We start from the raw sequence: 17,614 nt of genomic DNA on the forward strand, positions 1-17,614 counted from the left end.
AGTCTGGCAATCTAATGTATGAACTGCCAGTCTTAGTGTCTATAGGTTGTGCCATATGGCACTGCAAAGTTAGATTTAAATATCACAACGATCATCTATTTAAAGGCACAAATAAGTGTACTAATAGGCACATGAGGAATGTACTGATTTTCAGAAAGTTAACGTTAAAAAAATATGCACTTTTCTGAAACATGACTTACAACAACCACAGTGCTCTGCCAGGGTTGTGAGTTTCTTCACTATTGCCAGATACGTTGTTATCCCAGGAGGCCTACAAATGAGCCTTGTAAGAAGGAAAAAAGGCTGACAAGGATGTTCTGTGCACTATTTGGGGGTGGGGGTGCGGAGGGAAAAGAAGAGAAAATTATGTGTTAAGGAAAATGCCACACAGAGAGAAATATTTGCAAGCACACATTTCCTGTTCCCCAGTAAAAGGCACTGAAATCCTTGCATGGGCTGGAAAAATGAAATGTATTCTCAATGTACTTCAGAACAAAGACAGTGTCATCGTTGGCTTCAAATCTATTTGCTCTGCTCCCATAAGAAATAAAGCTGACGTTCCGCATCTGTCAGCATGGACAACTGCTTACAGTGCTAAACTAGTTGTAACCAGTCACGAGACACTTCATGTGGCTTTGCAAGGGAGGAGAGGGGATTGGGGCACTGATTCCTCCCCTCCCCTGGCACTCCAAGCAGCAGATCTCTGCTGATGGAGGAGGCAGGAGCCACCCCAGCATAGTTATTGCCTCCTGCCCAGATGGGCAGAGACCTCCCAGTGGTGGCTATCGCAGCTAGGCTAAGCTAGCAGGATGGACGTGAGCTACAGTCAACAACAATAGCTGATAGTGCAAAGAGCAAGCCAGAAGCAGAGCTGTCTTCTCCATCCCTGTACTTGCTTGACTCTGGGACTCTTGTTTGATGAGAACCACCAGAAAAAAAAAAGTCCCCAAACAAGTTAAAGGCTCCACAGAGTAAGAATCCCATTGCTCAAAGCCACCGGGAGACACAACACCATTCTCTGAAATAATGATGTTTTCATCATGTTAAGTAACAACAGAGGTCCAGACTCTTGGAACCTTTTTTATGTGGAGTTCATTCCAAAATAGTCTCCTTAAAACAAAAAAGACAATAATTTGTACATAGATAATTGGAACAATGACCTAATTGCCCATACTATTTAAAACACAAAGCTCTGGCTAAAACCATCAGTGACCCACAAGGCAGTGCCAGCTCTGGGAGGGAAGGGATAGTAGCTCCAAAGCAGGGCACTTCACCCAAAGGAAAGGTCAGCTCTCCCTGGCAAGCAGGGAAATACCCAAACAGATTTCATGGCTGCTGGCAAGGAAAAGTGTCACAGCTGAAACGTTTGCCCTTGCAGACATCACAGGTGAAATTTCGCATGACTTTCAGCATGACTCGAGTGCCTCACAGGGATCTAGTGGTATGTAGGGCACATGAGGCTGGGAGAGCAGCCCAGGGAGCCCAGCTCCAGATGCACCGGGGTGCCTCACCAAAAATTTCCTAGGCATACGGACTCAGGCACGTGTAGTTTCCACAGCCTGATGAAGGCAGAGGGTCTCTCCCAAACTCCCAGAAGAACACTGGTGTCTGACCAGCCATGCTCCTGCATATCTACCTCTCAACAACATCCTGAATCCAGCTCCAAGTAAAGCGGCCTCAAGTCACTTCAGTAAACCATGGATATTAGCAACCCTTTCCTCCATCTTTTCAGTAACAGATCAAAAGGCAAAGCAGTGAGCCTGGAAGTGGTCAATATTGACTCAGTTCCCACCTTGGTCTCCCTTCACAGAGCAGGGCTTTTCTCACTCGCTTATAAGCTAAAACCTTCCAATAAAAACCTGACACTGTGCAGCTTCTTAAAGCCAGAGGAAGGAGTCAGAAAAAAAAATGAATAAGGAAATACCTAGCAGATAGACAAGGGATCTGAGTTTTAATCCTTAATTCTTCCATGGGGCTGGAGTCCATGTGTCCCTGCACAGGTACCTGTTCCAGCCCACAGACTTCAGGATGTCACACCACGTCATATGCAGCAGAGAGCTGAGCTCCAGTTCCTCCCAGCCCAGGACAGCACCACAAAAAGCCACCTTCAGTATTTCTGCTTTGTCCATCCACTACCCCAAGCATATGTTGTGTGAGTTAATGAGCGTACCCACAGCCCAGACAGAGCAGGTGCTACCATCTCCAAACCCAACTTCAATCCCACAGATGCAGATCAGGTGACTCTGAGCCAGGCTCACCAGCATGTCATGCTATGACCAGGTTTATAAGCTGAGGCTATGTGAGAGCAGAGACCAAGCTTGGGGCAGGTATTCCCCAGGCACCTGAAATGGTCTTGGAAACCATGAAGAAGACACATGTGTGACCCCTATCCAATACACTCAGTTCCCCCAGGAGAGGAGCTCCTCCTGGCTCTGGAAGCTGCATGGCTAGCTAAATTCTTCCATTTGCTAGCTATGAAATCTCCATGTTGCCTTTCCTCAGACAGGGAAGTCCTGACTATGTAACACCATTTTCAGACTTGGTTTTGCTTCAGTAAAGACAGTTACTGTAAAATTAGCAAAGTTGATGTTATTTATAGAGGATGAGCATTGCTTTCACTCCACTGTTTTAAGAGAATAAACCCTTCTAATAATTTTATGTGATCAAAGAGGCAGTACTTCCAAACGCTATGGGATATGGCCCCCTGATTTAAATATACTTCAACAAGGGTTTCGGGTTTTTTTTTCAAACTTCAGTATCTTCTGGAGATGTCATTTTCCCTTTTAATTTTGGCAATCTTACAAATTTTAGGGAAGTTTCCCAATACCTCACATGCTGTCACAGCATCTTCAAGCCATCTTTACAGCTCTTCCATCATATTTTGTGTAAAGAAGAACTTTTAGCTCATCATTGCAACAGCTGCTAATGAAGGTCTCTAGGCTTTCTTCTAATTGATAGAGAGAGAATGACAAATATTTTAAGTACCCATTAAACTGTGTTAAATCAATGGTGATTTACACAGAATTTCTATAGGAGCATACAGAACATCCACTTTAATATCAAGTGAGTTAATTGTGATCAATGATACTACAGCAGAAAGCAAATGAATTCTTAATTACAAACTTTGCATGTTACAAAAATAGAAGCTAACAAGAAACCTCTGCTGCATTTTTCACATTACATCATTAGTAACTACTACTGTGTTGAAAAAATTGAAAGGAAAACATGAGAATTCAAAAGACTTATAGAACAATCAATTTACAACATAATAGGATTAGGAAAAAAGAGTATTTTTTTAACATTCATTTTTTTCTCTACATTATTGGAAATTTATCTCAACAGATTTTCGATTATTTAAGAAGTTATCATCACAGAATCAGGGTTATTTTCTTAGCCCCGAATACAAGACTGGAGACTTTATGGGTGTCCTTGTCTCACTTTTACAACCTCTTTTGTTTCACTTGTAGGTTTTAATGTGTATCATAACACCTCTCATCCAGCAGCAAGAAATTCTCTGGGGAACACTTGCAGAAAATAGGACATTGAGTCCATAATTAAAGTAATCTCTTCCCAGGCAGATGCTTCAGTTGGCTCTGTTATCACATATTACAAAAGGCATCTTGAGGCCTATAAAATGTGCAGCAAATGGCTTTGGAGATGAGAAACAGCAATTTTTCATCTAATTTTGATCCATAGACATGGAAGTACTGTATTGCCACTTTTTGGTATGGAGCCAAATAACTATTGTGGTTGTTGAAATAAGCTTGGCAGTAACCAAAATTAAGGAGTACTCCAGCTTTTATCCCCAGTCAGGAAAGCCTTTTTCTAACCATCTTTGCACTTAGCAAATAAGCATGCCATCTCAAATATGCGAGTTAATGCCTACATCTGGATTTAGAAGAAAGGCTTTATGCAGCTTAACTCACCATGCATATTCTCTCTCTATTTGCTTGTTAAAACCATCGTTCAAATTACGGCCCTTCACTGCTTTGCAAAACAGTCTGCGATATTGACTGGAAGTGTACTGTTTATCTTTTGTATTTTAGGACATTGGGGACATTGCTCTTTGACTGTGTAAGTAGGTTCTGCAAAGTAATTTGTTCATATCAGTTATAATTCTTGCCTAAACACTAACGCTGATAGGAGCTGGGTGAGTTTATGGAGCATGTTTTTGGTTCCTGACGGCAACCGATGTCGTATGTGGGCAAAATTTGACCTCAAACTAGTGAAATACTGAAAGAAAAAAAAGAAAAGAGATTGACTTTCTTCAATTATTCATTTCTTCAAACTTGCTATTTTAGACTCTTGCCTACTTGGGTGGGAAATCATAGAGATCGCTGGAGAGCTGCTTACTGTTTAAGACTTCAAAAATACATTTTTCACAGAAAATGTCTCAAGCAAATGTACATCACTACTTGGGCTAAACAGCTTATGTTGAGCTAAGAGGATATTTAGAAGGCTGTGAGACAAAATGTTATATTTGTTACATTTCTAATAAGAACTAAAAGATCCAAGCCACTCGAGAGTGATAAGGAAAACAATGCCAGGTAAGGAAACCCCTATTTCATAATGTTACAGTAGTATTGTATCTGTAAAATATATGTTATAAGAACAAGAGCCAGAAAATGGCTTGTGAAATACTTCAATAATTTGCTCTTAAAATAAAACGTATTTTTATTTGAATTAGTGTAGGATTGCCAAACCTTCTCCTAGGTGACAACTCTTCTGTATCACAACAGAATGGAACAGAACACTCACTGAGAGATGCTATGATGATGACCCTGTCCTTATGACATCATTATGGCATCCACCATTACAACATCACTATGTCATCATTATGAGAGCAGGTACCATCCTGATACCTGTCGGGAACTTCTGCTCCCATGACTGAGCTGCTGCCTGCCAGGATGTGCAAAAGTTGGCAGGACCAAAATCTCCTGCTGTGGTGCTGCCCCTGCCCCAAACAGCTTACAGGCCCACCGATACATCACAGCCACAGTCTAAGTAATCACACCTAGTAAGATGCAGGTAATGTAACACTAATATTGCCATCCTGGCCTTTTAACAGGGCTGTTAAGGCAGATATGGTGACTTGGGAAATGGTTGGACTGTTTATGAATTCTGAAAGTTAATGTTGTGCATCTGTCTTTCAGATTACCTTTTTCACTTCCACACTGGACAGAATTTTCCAGTGCATTGCTGTACAGGCTAGCAATAGTCACCGGTAAAAATCTGATGGCTCTCCCATCACACAGCTGGACCCCGTGTAAGCTACTGCCTGAAGGAACCTCGCTGCCGTGGTAGAGGAGGGAGGGTGCTCACCTGGGGGATGGCTGTGTGCATCTGAAGATGCTGACGATGGTGCCACTTATCAAGGGGATTTTCAAAAAGGGTGTATTCCAGGCCATAAGAGAAAAGGAAACAAGACAGATGTGCCACACTGGATTCAGGAATGAGTCTCCCGTTCAGGAATCATTCAGGAATGACTCCCATTATTCCAGAGGACAAATAGCGGAAGACAGTGGAGATAAAGGAAGAGAGCTATTAAAAGATTCTGGTTTAAACCTCTCTAATGTCAAAAATGGAAGAAAAACAAAGCAAGGGAATTATTATTAACTATTTCATTTACCTCAATATATGTTCTCGTTTATATGCCAAATAATAACTGTGTTCAAAACCTCTGCAAGTTTTGGAGCTCTCTTGACATCAGGGGTCTTTGGCTCTGGAGGACAGAGTTTATCAACATATATAAACCACAATATGATTATATACAGCCTACTGCATGTAAGTAATGTTTGTATTCTGAATCATACCAAAATAATTAACTGTCATTTGTGAATACTGTAAAACAATCAGATAAAGACAGATACTATCAAATATTTTCCTAGCACAATTGCATTCTGATGACATTTATATAATGTATATACTAAGGTTAAAGAAGGATTATTATATTTTATTATTCTGTAATGTTTTATATACATTATAATGTTTTATAATTTATAATTATAAATAGATTGAAATATATTTCATTCTGTATCCACAGAAAAGAATTATCAGATATTAATAATAGAATTGAGTTTCTCAGACTGTGAAGGGAGGGATACACCCTATTGTTAAGTACAGTTTAAACAATAATTATGAGAGATGTTTTAGAGTTCACTGTCAGGTAGACCAGGTCATGGTGATTCTGAATATTCAAATCCAAATTTTCCCAGCATGTGGGCAGCAAAAGCTGATCTAATAGTTTTTACGTCTTCAAGTATAAGGTTTCTTTCCTTTTTGTTTTTAAACTTTTGCTAGAACTAGATGTGAGGAGACCATCAGAGTATAGAAGAAGGAAGAAAGTTTTTTTTGTCTTATTGGATTTTCACATTTTATACACATACACGAAGTCTTGCTGAATATTACTGCATGGCTACTTTGTAGATCATTCTATTAAAGTTAATCCAAACAATCCGGGTGAGAAAAGTTAAATTGTGTGAACTGAGAACATGGACAGAGCATCCTTATGTGTCCTCGGCTGTGTACACAAACAAAGCAAAATTTCAAATAAATAATCTGAAGGCATGAATTTAAAAAAAATACAGAAAGTGTTGTCTGTGCCTTTGATGACAGCATGGACACGCATGACTGCTCTGCTGGATCAAGGCCAGTGCTCAGCATCCTGCAGTTTTGAGCTCTTCACCAAGTTATTTAGTAATAGTCCCTTGCAAGAAGTCAAGTGCTTCCCAAAGAAGTATGCAGACAATACACTTATCTCAAACTCATTCAAGCACTGAACACTTGTTGTATTATCCACTTGAGAGGCGGCATTGAAATGATCAGGCTCTCTCAGTCAACCAGGGGGACATTCCAGAGCTACAAAGGGCTTCCATGTGGATACAATGTCCGGCTGTACAGGCTTGTCTGCAGTACTGAAATTTAGCTTCCTAAAACATCTCTTATGACTGCCCTCTGCCTTTGCTTGTCCTAGCATCCTTATGCACTCTGTGTTCACCTCTACAGAATGGTTCCATGTATGTTTATTGCTTACTCTTTATATAACTAACATTTCCAACAGAATTCACAAAACCTCTTTCACGACTATTGCATTAAGCATACTTCTCCTAGGACGTAATTTTGAAATCTTTGTTATCGATCCATTATTAGCAGCCAAAAGATACATCATTCAATTCCTCTGTTACACAGGAAAACCTCCTAGCAGAAACAAGCTGTTGGAGTGTGTGTAATATATTTTATAGTCTAGTCATGTTTTCAAAATTAAGCCATCTTGGGAAAAAGGGAAGACAAAGCACCTCTTTGAAAGAAACAAAGATTTATGTTGTTGATGAACTAAAATATGCTCTGAAAAATAACCCTGAGGTTAAATTTCAGAGAGAGAAAAACAAAGTTCAAGAGGGAATTTTAAACACAGCTACTGATAACTGCACTGTGGATTGTGAATTGATGGTCTCATGCAGAAAAATAACAGCTACATTGCTCAGAAAGGGAAGAAAGTAAAACCTAATCTCTGCTTCTAGAATTGCCAAATGAACATTTGTAAGAAGGGAAGTAATTCTCACCATGATTGTTTTATTATTTAGATAATACCAGTAGAAAATGATTTAATTTCATTTTATTTCATGCAGGAGATGCTAGAGTCCTACATGGAACCACGCCAAAATCTTAACAGAGTAGCCAAAGGCTATATTGAGCTGCCTTCTGCTATCATACATTACAAGTACGTGATATATTAAATTTGTATCACACGAAGAAAAGAAACTGTCCTAATATTGTACCATCTTGTAGTTTCTATTCTGGCATTACACAATGTTGATGAAAGTAGCATTTTATGCTTTTTGCTCATCTTTTGAATTAAGTCCAACTAACTTATCAATTGAATTTTCATGTGCTTTTATTTTTAATAAATGTTCACATACCCATTCTTCCTGGCTTTGTTGGTTCTGCTTTTCTTGAGCCTATACAACATGAGGACCCTAAAATAGCAAATGGCCAGTTGTCTGCAAACTGAGAGAAAACGTCAAAACCTGAACATTCCTCTCATTAAAGTGGGCTTTTAGTAGGAGTATCGGACACCTAAGAGAATACTAGACAACAGGCTTTACCTCCAAGGAAAGAGGAAAAAAAATATTTGCAAGACTTTATGAACTTTACAAAGTTGCCTTTTTTAATTCATACCCTTCAGCAGATTTTAACTGTTGAGCAGCCTGCTTGTTGGAAATTCTTGATACAGAGAAAGCTACTGACTCTTGAGGGTGATGGGGATGAAAAAATAATTTTCATGATTTAGCACAAGGTGCTTATGTTTAGGCAGCTGAGTCTGTCTGGGTGGGATTCAGATGCAGATTTTTAAAAGTTTAAAATAGGTGCCTGTATAAAGGTCTACATGGGAACTAGGTAGCTAGTGACCCATTTTGGTCAGTGGAGACCTAGTGTTTGATTCAGCTGCCTAAATATATCCACAATAATTTGGAATGTCCTAAGGAAACTAGTAGAGCTACAGATACCTTATAGACCTGCAGGTACCTCTCTCTAGATGTAGAATGGCATGTCAGGCCCTAGATGTCTATGGAACCAGATTGCACCCTGATTAACTCTCAAGGGAGTTACATAGCTCACACATAAATACCTAGCTGGAGATATCTGCAGATCCTATCTCCAGTTGAAACCAACTTAAAATCCCTTTGAGGAGTGTAAAATCAGGTGCAAACAGCTTCCATCCTTCCTTATGGTTGTCTTCCTTTGCTCTGAACACTTCTGAATTTTCCCCTATCACAGTAGACTTTGTGCTACCATCTTCTGATAACAAAGTTTCTGAAAACACCCTTTTTTTGTTTGCTTTACCACCACACAAAATAGACAAAACTAAGACAGAACTAATAATAGACAAGCTAAATCTAATTCTGCACAGTCAGTTGAGTCTATGTTGCTTGGGGTCATACTTAGAGGAGCCACAATGATTCCATGCACAGTGTTTGCATTTCACTGGAGAATTAACAAACACAGAAGATGAAGGAGGTAATCTGGGCACCACATCAAAATGGGACATGAGAACAGAGCCAAGATCTGAATCAAATATTGGCTCATGATTTTCAGAATGTTACACATAATGCTGATTGACGGTACAACAATGCCTCTACCCAGGGAAGTGGAAAACCAAGCAAAGGAGTAATTTTTCTTCATAGTTCCACTAAACTGGCACACCAATAAGGAACAATTACTGATGATTTATTTTCTTCCACAAGGGATACGTTATAAGCAATATGATAAAATAAAATGACTGCAACGCTGGGCTAATGTCAGAACTGCCCTGACTGTAAAACAGGACCACGTCTTATTTGGTGCCTGTACAGCCCTTGTCTCAAACAGGGTCCACACCAATACCAAAAGAGTGGGAAGAAATATCCTGCTTCACCCTTACCTTGCAATAAAGAGTAGGAAGAGAAGGACAGCAAGTAACTGAAGCAGGGAGCTGGTGCTTCACAGACGCCAAAGCCAAGGCTGTCTATACATTAAGGTTTCCATGACGCACTCTTCAAACGATTGCAAAGGTTTCACCAGCTAGGATGCTACTAGTAACAATTTATTTAATTGTACAATTCTGTTTCATCATAAGAACATGAGGGATAAAACCTTATATGATCATATTATTAAGAGTTGAGAGATTATATATAAATACAAGAGACTTAAGGGATCTTAGTTTTGGTGTTTGCTATTTTCTGTTTACTTTCCAGTTTTAATATTTGTGTGTATTATCATTGTGTATAGAGTAAACATAATTGTGTACTTAATCTTGAAGGTATTCCTCTATTTCTTTCAAACAAATGAAAACAAAATAGTAAACAGTGCCTTAAATGACAGCTTGGCTAAGCGGTTTACCAGGGGAATGTGGTTCCTTCAGACAATATAGCCCTTTCCCACCCTGGCTAGAGAACTAATATAGCATACTGTGTAATCTTCTTGGATGTTTATTCAATACTTCCATAATTCTTATCATGGGTTTTCTATAAATGTTTTTAATAGGTATCCAAGGCTCTCAATCACAGTCTTTATGTTCTGTAGTGTTTGTACAGCACAATATTTCAAGTTCATACATTAACACAGTTGCCAGTTCCTAGAAAAAGGCTTAAACACATGGGTATAAAAAGACCAGTTCTAGAACAGGGTACTTCTAGTTTCCCAGAAAGGAGTTATATCATTAGGTGATTATGGGAAAAGGCATACTCTCAGTGAAAAACACGTCTCCTTTCTTGAAAGTTTCTTCCAAGTTTGTTTCAATCATTCAGATGTCTGCCTCAGCATTCAGTCCCAAACTTTTTTTCAGGAGCTGTGCTGGGAACCAGTTGCTCCTGCTTCAGAAGTGATGTGCGGGTGCCCTGCCTCAGCAACCACAGCTCTCTTACCTTTGCCTTCCCAGGGGGACACTCCACCACAGCTATTCCTGCCTGCTTTCAGCCCTTTGCACCATAAGCTGTGCTAATTAGGTATCAAATAATATACCTTTGGGCCTTTTAGTACTTTCAAAGACTTCTCAAGGTACAGAATTTTAAGATCAGTTGTGGTGGGTTACATCTCTTACATGGGTCATTAGGCACTGCCTACAGACTCAGGCAGACAGCATTACAGAAGTCCAATCCAGCTTTGGTAGGTAGCTTTTAAATAATATAAATAATGCTTTAATCATCAGAAAATAGCTAAATGATAAATTAAAAACTTGCAAACTGATAAATGTATTTTGAAATCTGTCCACTATTAACGGAGGTTATAGTGAATATATGAATAGACACAACCAGAATCGTAAGACACCTATTCAATGACTAGCAAAAATGGCTGTATAAGAAAATTGCTTATTTTCCAAAGTAATTTCTATAGCGGTCTATTCTACAGCTGGAACTTTTGCAGTAAACCGTGCTGATGGTTGAAATACAATATGCTTTTGCAATTTAGGTCAGCTTTATCACATTTATAAACTAGTAAGTTAAGCCATCTATAAAACAACAGGCTTAACAACCTTAGATGTAACCCAGTGTGCCACCCAGCTTAACAGCCATTATCGTCCCCCTGACAGGCTGGGCTTTAACCAGGTTAGTGTGAGCTTAGAGCAGAAATTACAAACAGGGAAACCTAGCTGAAGGATTATGAAGATAATGTTTTAAATATTTGCACACAATCAGAGAAACGACTCATTAATGTAAAGGAGGACTTGCTATATTTTGGTGGTAAACAGCATTTACAGATCCTGGCAACTTGCTTAGGAGCTCCTGGTGCTCAACAACTGTTTAAAATAGTCCTAAGTTACTGCTAAGAAAACTGTTCTGCAATAAGTTATTCATTTTAGCTTTTATTTCCTCAGTTCATCCTGACGTATCAATGGTGAAAAAATACTGAAGGACTACACTGAAATGTACTACAAGGACACCAGTGACTTTCTGTTTTTCTGTTAGAAGGATATTTTATAAAAGAGTGCTTCTAAATATTTATTTATTAGCCATAATAAGGTACATGGACACAAAAAAAAAAAAAAAAAGCAACAGCTTGCACATGGTCAGTGTAAAATCAGTGCCTGATTTGCATAGAAGCAGGTTGGCTCCAGCAGCTTTCCCCCCTGGAGCACAGGGCTCTGCACCATCCCTTGCCCCAGTGAAACTGGGGAGGGAGCCTGCCAAATTAAATGCTGAGCCAAGGAAAGATGCATGGCTCCATCAGGCAAAATTATATTCAGATTCAGCAGTGACAGTGCTGTGTGCAATATCAATAACCAGACTACATCAAATTGTAGAGATGAGGAATCTTCCAGCAGGGAAGGAAAGAAACAGTGCTGTGCTGGCAAGCTGCTCTATGAGGTTTGAAGGCCAGTTTGCTGCATCACTGCATCTCCCATCCCCAGGAATAAGCCCATCTTCCTTGCAGGAGCCTCCGGTGGGAGAGAGACCCACATCCTTCCCCACAGCATTCTCAGTTCCCCCCATCCCAGAGGATGAAAGATTCTCTCCCCTCCTTTCCCACAGCAGCAGCAATACTTCGGGTGTCCATGGCTGGCTGTGCTAATAAACTAAACGTGGCCAGGAGCTGTCCTCCTTCACCATGTCTGGGAAATGCATGATGTGCTGGTAGCTGGAAGCTGCCAAATTTATTCCAGGAACATTTATAGACAATCATGTTGTAGCAGGCAGGACTGTTGCTGGGAATGCCCAAATTTACTGGTATAAATGCTCTACCTGGCTGCTGATTTTTATGAAACTTAGTATTTTGACATCCCAACTCCTTTGTCATGTTTGTTTGGTTACCAATGGGTACAAGAGCTATGGGGGAGGACGGACAGCATGACCACACAAAACTTGTTTCTTATGGGTTCAATCTTTTTCAGGCCTGGGTTCTGGAAGAGCACACCAAAAGACATGCATGAAGTGAAAGGGAATTTTGCCCAGGACATCTATAGGGTCATGACTTCCCTGCGTCACGCCCACGCTCCCAGCGGAAGCATGAGCAGGTCAATAGCATGAGCAGTTAATAAAAGCAAGCCATGAGATGTCCTGTGGGAGATCTGCTGGGTGACCTTTGTCCAGATCCTCCTGAGAAGTGTCCTGGGAGACGTGTCAACACTGCAAAAATTGCACCGCCAAAGCTGGTGTTAATTAATAACCTTATTATCCATCCCCAGAGATGTCAGACTAATGAGCTGATTTGAATCTCAGACATATTGGTAACAGTGTAGGAAGTTCTTATCTCTGTTGCACTGTTGACAGAGCCTATAAATTCAGCTGTCTTTTGTAAATATTTCTAACTTATATTAAATTAAACTTAAAATAAATTTAATTTATATTAAATTTAAACTAGACTGGTAGCTTTCTCAAACAGGGAATTACAAGTTGGATTTCCGAAACTGTTTGGTGCCGACCTAATTCTGTTTCCACTGAAACCAGTGATGACCCTTCCATTGATTTCAAGATGAGCAAGCACTTACTGCCTTGGAAAATGTCCCTTTAATTTCACTTCAATGGTAATCAGCAGTCATAGCAGCATTTGTAATTCTGTAGAGCTGTTCGTCAGCTCTTCTTCAACAATAACAAACATGAACAAAATAACCCCAATACAAAACTGTGGGCAAAAAAATCAGTCACAGGAAAATGAAGAACTGTTTATAAACTGACCTCAAAACTCACAGTGGAGGGTCACATCTCATATAAATAAATACATTGACAGCCACTGTGCAAGCTAGGACCAACAATTATTTCCTGAATACCAGGAAAAACAAAAATCTGAGAAAGAAAGGGAGCAAGCAGGAGTATGCAGAGAAGATGCACATCTCCTATCTCATTTTTCTCAGGCAGCTCAAAGAACAAAATTTAGCTGCTACAACTTGATCAACAAAGGAAACTATTTTTAGAGATGAATGAAAGGAAGTATAAAATTCACAGATTTTTCACAGAAAAAAACATAGTGGACAGATTTCCTCAAGGTATATATTTTATGAGGCTATCTTTTCTGACACAGAATTTAAGTAAAACAGGGTGACAGGGTTTCCTCAAATATTTCATCAGATTTGACTTTTGTCAAATAGCAAATGAGAATTGTAAATATTGCAAACAATTTCTCTGGTACATTGTAGAAGCTAATGAGAAACAAATATGTTCTCAGAAGTTAGTAACCACTCATTAAATCTAATTTTTTTCCAATTTACCCTTAGACATTTAGAAGAAAAAGAGACCTAGAAATAAAAATGTCTTGACATTTTCATTGCAGTTAATATATAATGTATTGTAACAATATAGGCAAAAAAATGTGCATTATGTAGGAAAGGGGGAATATCAAAGCCACAGATCAGTCAATCAACAGGTACTGCATTCACATTCAGCAACCTACCTTCCCAGAAAAGTCAGTCACTCACTTTTGACTTTTTACATGTTAAACACTAAAACAACTTGATTATGTGGGGCACTTACCTACAGCTTCCCAGAACAGACAGAAAGGGAACAGTACTCAGAGAAAAATTTGTTTTGGCCAACAGGACAGTTCACAGGAATACCGAAAAGGTCTCACGCTGAAATGCTGCAACAGCCCACTTAGCTCATTAGGGAGCAGCCTGGCATTTTTCAATGAATGGGTCAAACTTGACATATTTGCTACTTTCAACTCCAGTCTAGGTGTATTTTCTCTCTCAAATTTGATATACCAAAATGTTGGGACAAATAATTAGGAATTACTTTAAGGTAAAATATAGTAATAGATATTCTAATAATTTATGATGAGCTGTGTATTTTGTTGGCACTTTATATGGTACTAAGTCATCGAATGATGACTTAGGTCTTTAAAAAAAATTACCAAAAAACCTGTAAGAATAACCTCTTGGGTTTTTCCAGGTTGTACACCAGCTGAATTAAGCAGAGTTTAAAAGTGTTTATTATTAGGAACAGTAAATACTCGAGTTTGACTGCTCTTAAATACTTGTACTTTATGTTGATGCTTACAACCTGAATAATATGTCTGTGTGATATTGTAACTCTTATTAAATGCAACAGATAGATAAACAATTAGGTCAATGCAAATGTGCTGTATACTGAAAGGATCAATGAAACGATTAATTACTAAGAGGAATCAATTTCTACTGAATGTTAGGCTCGATGCACTTGTACATTACTTCTCTGATGGCATGCTACATTATAAAATGCTATTTCCTTCAAACATGCTTTGAAATATAAAGTCCTAACATGCACAGAGACTCTTCAGCTAGGAGGAACTCAATATTCTTACTTCTTATTAAAGTTTACACTTTGCAGGACTGACTCCTTGATCCATAAGGTCCTAGTGCAAGCAGGCTAGACCATTTCATTATCTCTAAAGTGATTATCTTCTCATAGGCATTGCACGTATACGTACATGAAGTTGACACAGCCGGTCCCTGCAGGTGGAGCAATCCAAACAAAGCTGAGGTTTGTAGTCGGGAGATGGCTCACGTGTGATGCAACCACGCTGCACATAAACTGGTTCCCAAACTGGTGGTCAGACATAATTCCTATGAGAAAGACACAGGGGAGATAAGCAATAACACATGTTAATGGCTCACTGCAAGGTGCTAACAGAGAGAGAAATACCCCTGCCATGTGTTTCATCATGGCAACACAAGGTGAAAAAAACCAAGAGTATGCCACTGAGTAATTAGAATTAATGCCAGTGAAAATGCCGGAGCTGGCCTCTGCTTGAGCCAAGGATGACTTTGCATTTACTGCAAGGCTCCATGTATTTACTACCATTATTCTTCAGGAGACCAATACCAGAGGAATTATTTTCATTTTTAAAGCAGGAGCTGGATCACAACTGCTGTAAATCAGTGATATTCCATTACCTGATTTACACCCATTACAGACCTAAAAGAAAATAAAACATGAAGGAAAAATGCTATGTTTTAATAATCAAAATGAAGCTTTTAGAGAAAGGTGTTATCTTTTAGTAGACAGGCGCATCTACTTGGAAAAAAGCAGATGAGCTTTGGATTCATGAACTTTTCTTCTGATCTGAAATAAAAGCAGCAACCTTCAGCAGTTTTACTGGTATACATTCCTTTTTGAATCAGCCTCTAATGCATGGATGGATGTAAATGTCATCTGTTAATCCCTCCCTCTGGAATTCACTGCACTTCATCATCAGACAAAAGAACTGTGTTTTTTAACAAAACCCCCAATATTAGACAGCAACCTTCTCCCCTACAACAGCCCCTCAGCAGTTTCCTGCAAATTAGTGCAAGCTTGGTTGTTTGTTCAACACCCTTAGGCTTAAAGTAAGGTAATCTTACTTGAGTGGATTACTACACCTTTAATCTTAGTACATTAAAACAGCAAATGTTGAAACTATTCTTTTGAATGCACTTATCAGAAGGAAATGCCTTGTTCCAGGTTACTTCAAATATTGAACCTTCAGTTCAGAAAATAGTGACATGGGCTGAAACATTGCTAATCGGATCACAAGGAAAAGGAAATGGTAGCAAGTATCTCCGTGCTCAACAAGGTCACTGTCAGCTGTTAGGTGATTGTATCTCGGAGAGTTTATAGTGGTTGGTATTTCTTATATTTACTTGTTGTAATTCAAACAACAGAGAAATAAAACCTATCTCTGCCTCTCAGAATCCTCTACGACTGTTTTTGACGGCAATCCTTCTGAAATGTGAACCCAGCAATTTCTCTTAACCCCTCACTGATACAGAGGTGGAAGGAGTTTGCAAGCCAGAGATTTCCAGCAAGGAGGGGGTCGGATCCTTTCTGGCGCAAACAGGCGGCTCCACTGGTGCCTCTCCAGGCACTGCCATGCCAGCAGCACGGTGCAGGGAGGGGACCATCTCACAAGCAAACCATTCAGTATTTTATAGATCAAAAGCAACATCTGAAATCCCATCCAGGTACTAGCAAGAATCATGGGCTACAGCTTAGGGTTATAGAAGTTATTTATCCTGAGGGCTGTTAAACTCTAAACCAGCTTCCATTTTTGGGGGGGAGAAGTGAACCCACAGTAATCTATGTAAGTAATCTATGCCAGGAGTGACAGGAGGCAGTGGGTGATGGAGGTGATGGCTGTATCTTTTACAAACAACCACAACCTTCTCACGCGGGGGTTTTCAGTTAGTTCCCCGCTGAAGCATACACACAAGGTTTTCCATCATTCACACAGTTACACCTTTCAGCTCAAATCCCCGTTGGGTCAGGATGGCCACAGAGAAGGCTCAAGCTCCCCTGGGTGGAGCCCCTTTTCTGGAGAGCAGTAGTAGGGAAACCCAGGACGCTGATATTTTACTGACTCTTGTTTATTGCAAGACACTAGAGGCAGGTGAGGTTTGGCCATCTCTTGCCATGCTGTGCTACCATTTTAGGTCTTTATTCACCCTCCTTGGCTAATTGGGAGAGGTGGTATCAACATCCTCAAAGAAAAACACTTGACTGGTGTCCAGGTTCACTGCCCTGGTCTCACCGCTGAAGTCTATCCAGTGGTGCCCTGCTGAGACAGATGTGTCCAAAAATATGCTCAGAAAGGTCCCTCGCAGGGCGAGTGGTATTTAGGCATCTGCTTTGCTGTGTTGAGGGTGAAAGGTGGTAACTCTGCTCCTTTCCCAAAGTTGTGGGTCTTGTCCCTCTCTCTTTGAAATTTGTGCTAAAGCCAGTGATTTAGTGATGTGGGATGAGGTCTCTGGGACTGATGTGGAGCACCAGCTCCCGCCTACCATCATCTCTGGCTGCACAATGGGAAACAGAGAGCGCTACAGACTTTATCAGGCTAATTAAATACCAGATGCTGTCAGGGGAGAAACAGGAATGGCCCTTCAGGTTGAAGAAATCCCCTTTCCTCCAGAGCCAGCCAAATACAAGGGAGGACAAAGACTGCCCCACCACATCCCCCAGCCGGGGGACAGGCACACCAGCTTGGGAAATGTGACCACTTCCCTCCTTGGCAGTAACTTGTGAGTTAATGAATCCCCTAGGTTTCAGGCAGTAGACTGCAAAAATGTGTCTAATACATCAAACACATACAACATCTGTGGAGAATTTCTTTTTCCTTTGATTTACAGTTTAAAAAAAGAACAACTTTGCAGTGACTAGAATAAATTCTAAACAATTAAAAAACAACTCAT

At 39.9% G+C, this 17,614-nt stretch overlaps 1 protein-coding gene across 1 annotated transcript in view; it reads right to left on the reverse strand.

Moving 5' to 3' along the window:
- The window catches only part of RELN (reelin), a 258,355-nt gene that overhangs the window by 206,190 nt on the left and 34,551 nt on the right, over window positions 1–17,614 (reverse strand). The window contains exon 3 of the mRNA XM_009641400.2: window positions 14,878–15,013. Coding sequence (XP_009639695.1) covers window positions 14,878–15,013 — 136 coding nt within the window. The remainder of the gene's footprint in view (window positions 1–14,877; window positions 15,014–17,614) is intronic.

This window comes from Egretta garzetta, unplaced genomic scaffold (genome assembly GCF_000687185.1).
Source record: "Egretta garzetta isolate BGI_Z169 unplaced genomic scaffold, ASM68718v1 scaffold156, whole genome shotgun sequence".
NCBI lineage: Eukaryota > Metazoa > Chordata > Aves > Pelecaniformes > Ardeidae > Egretta > Egretta garzetta.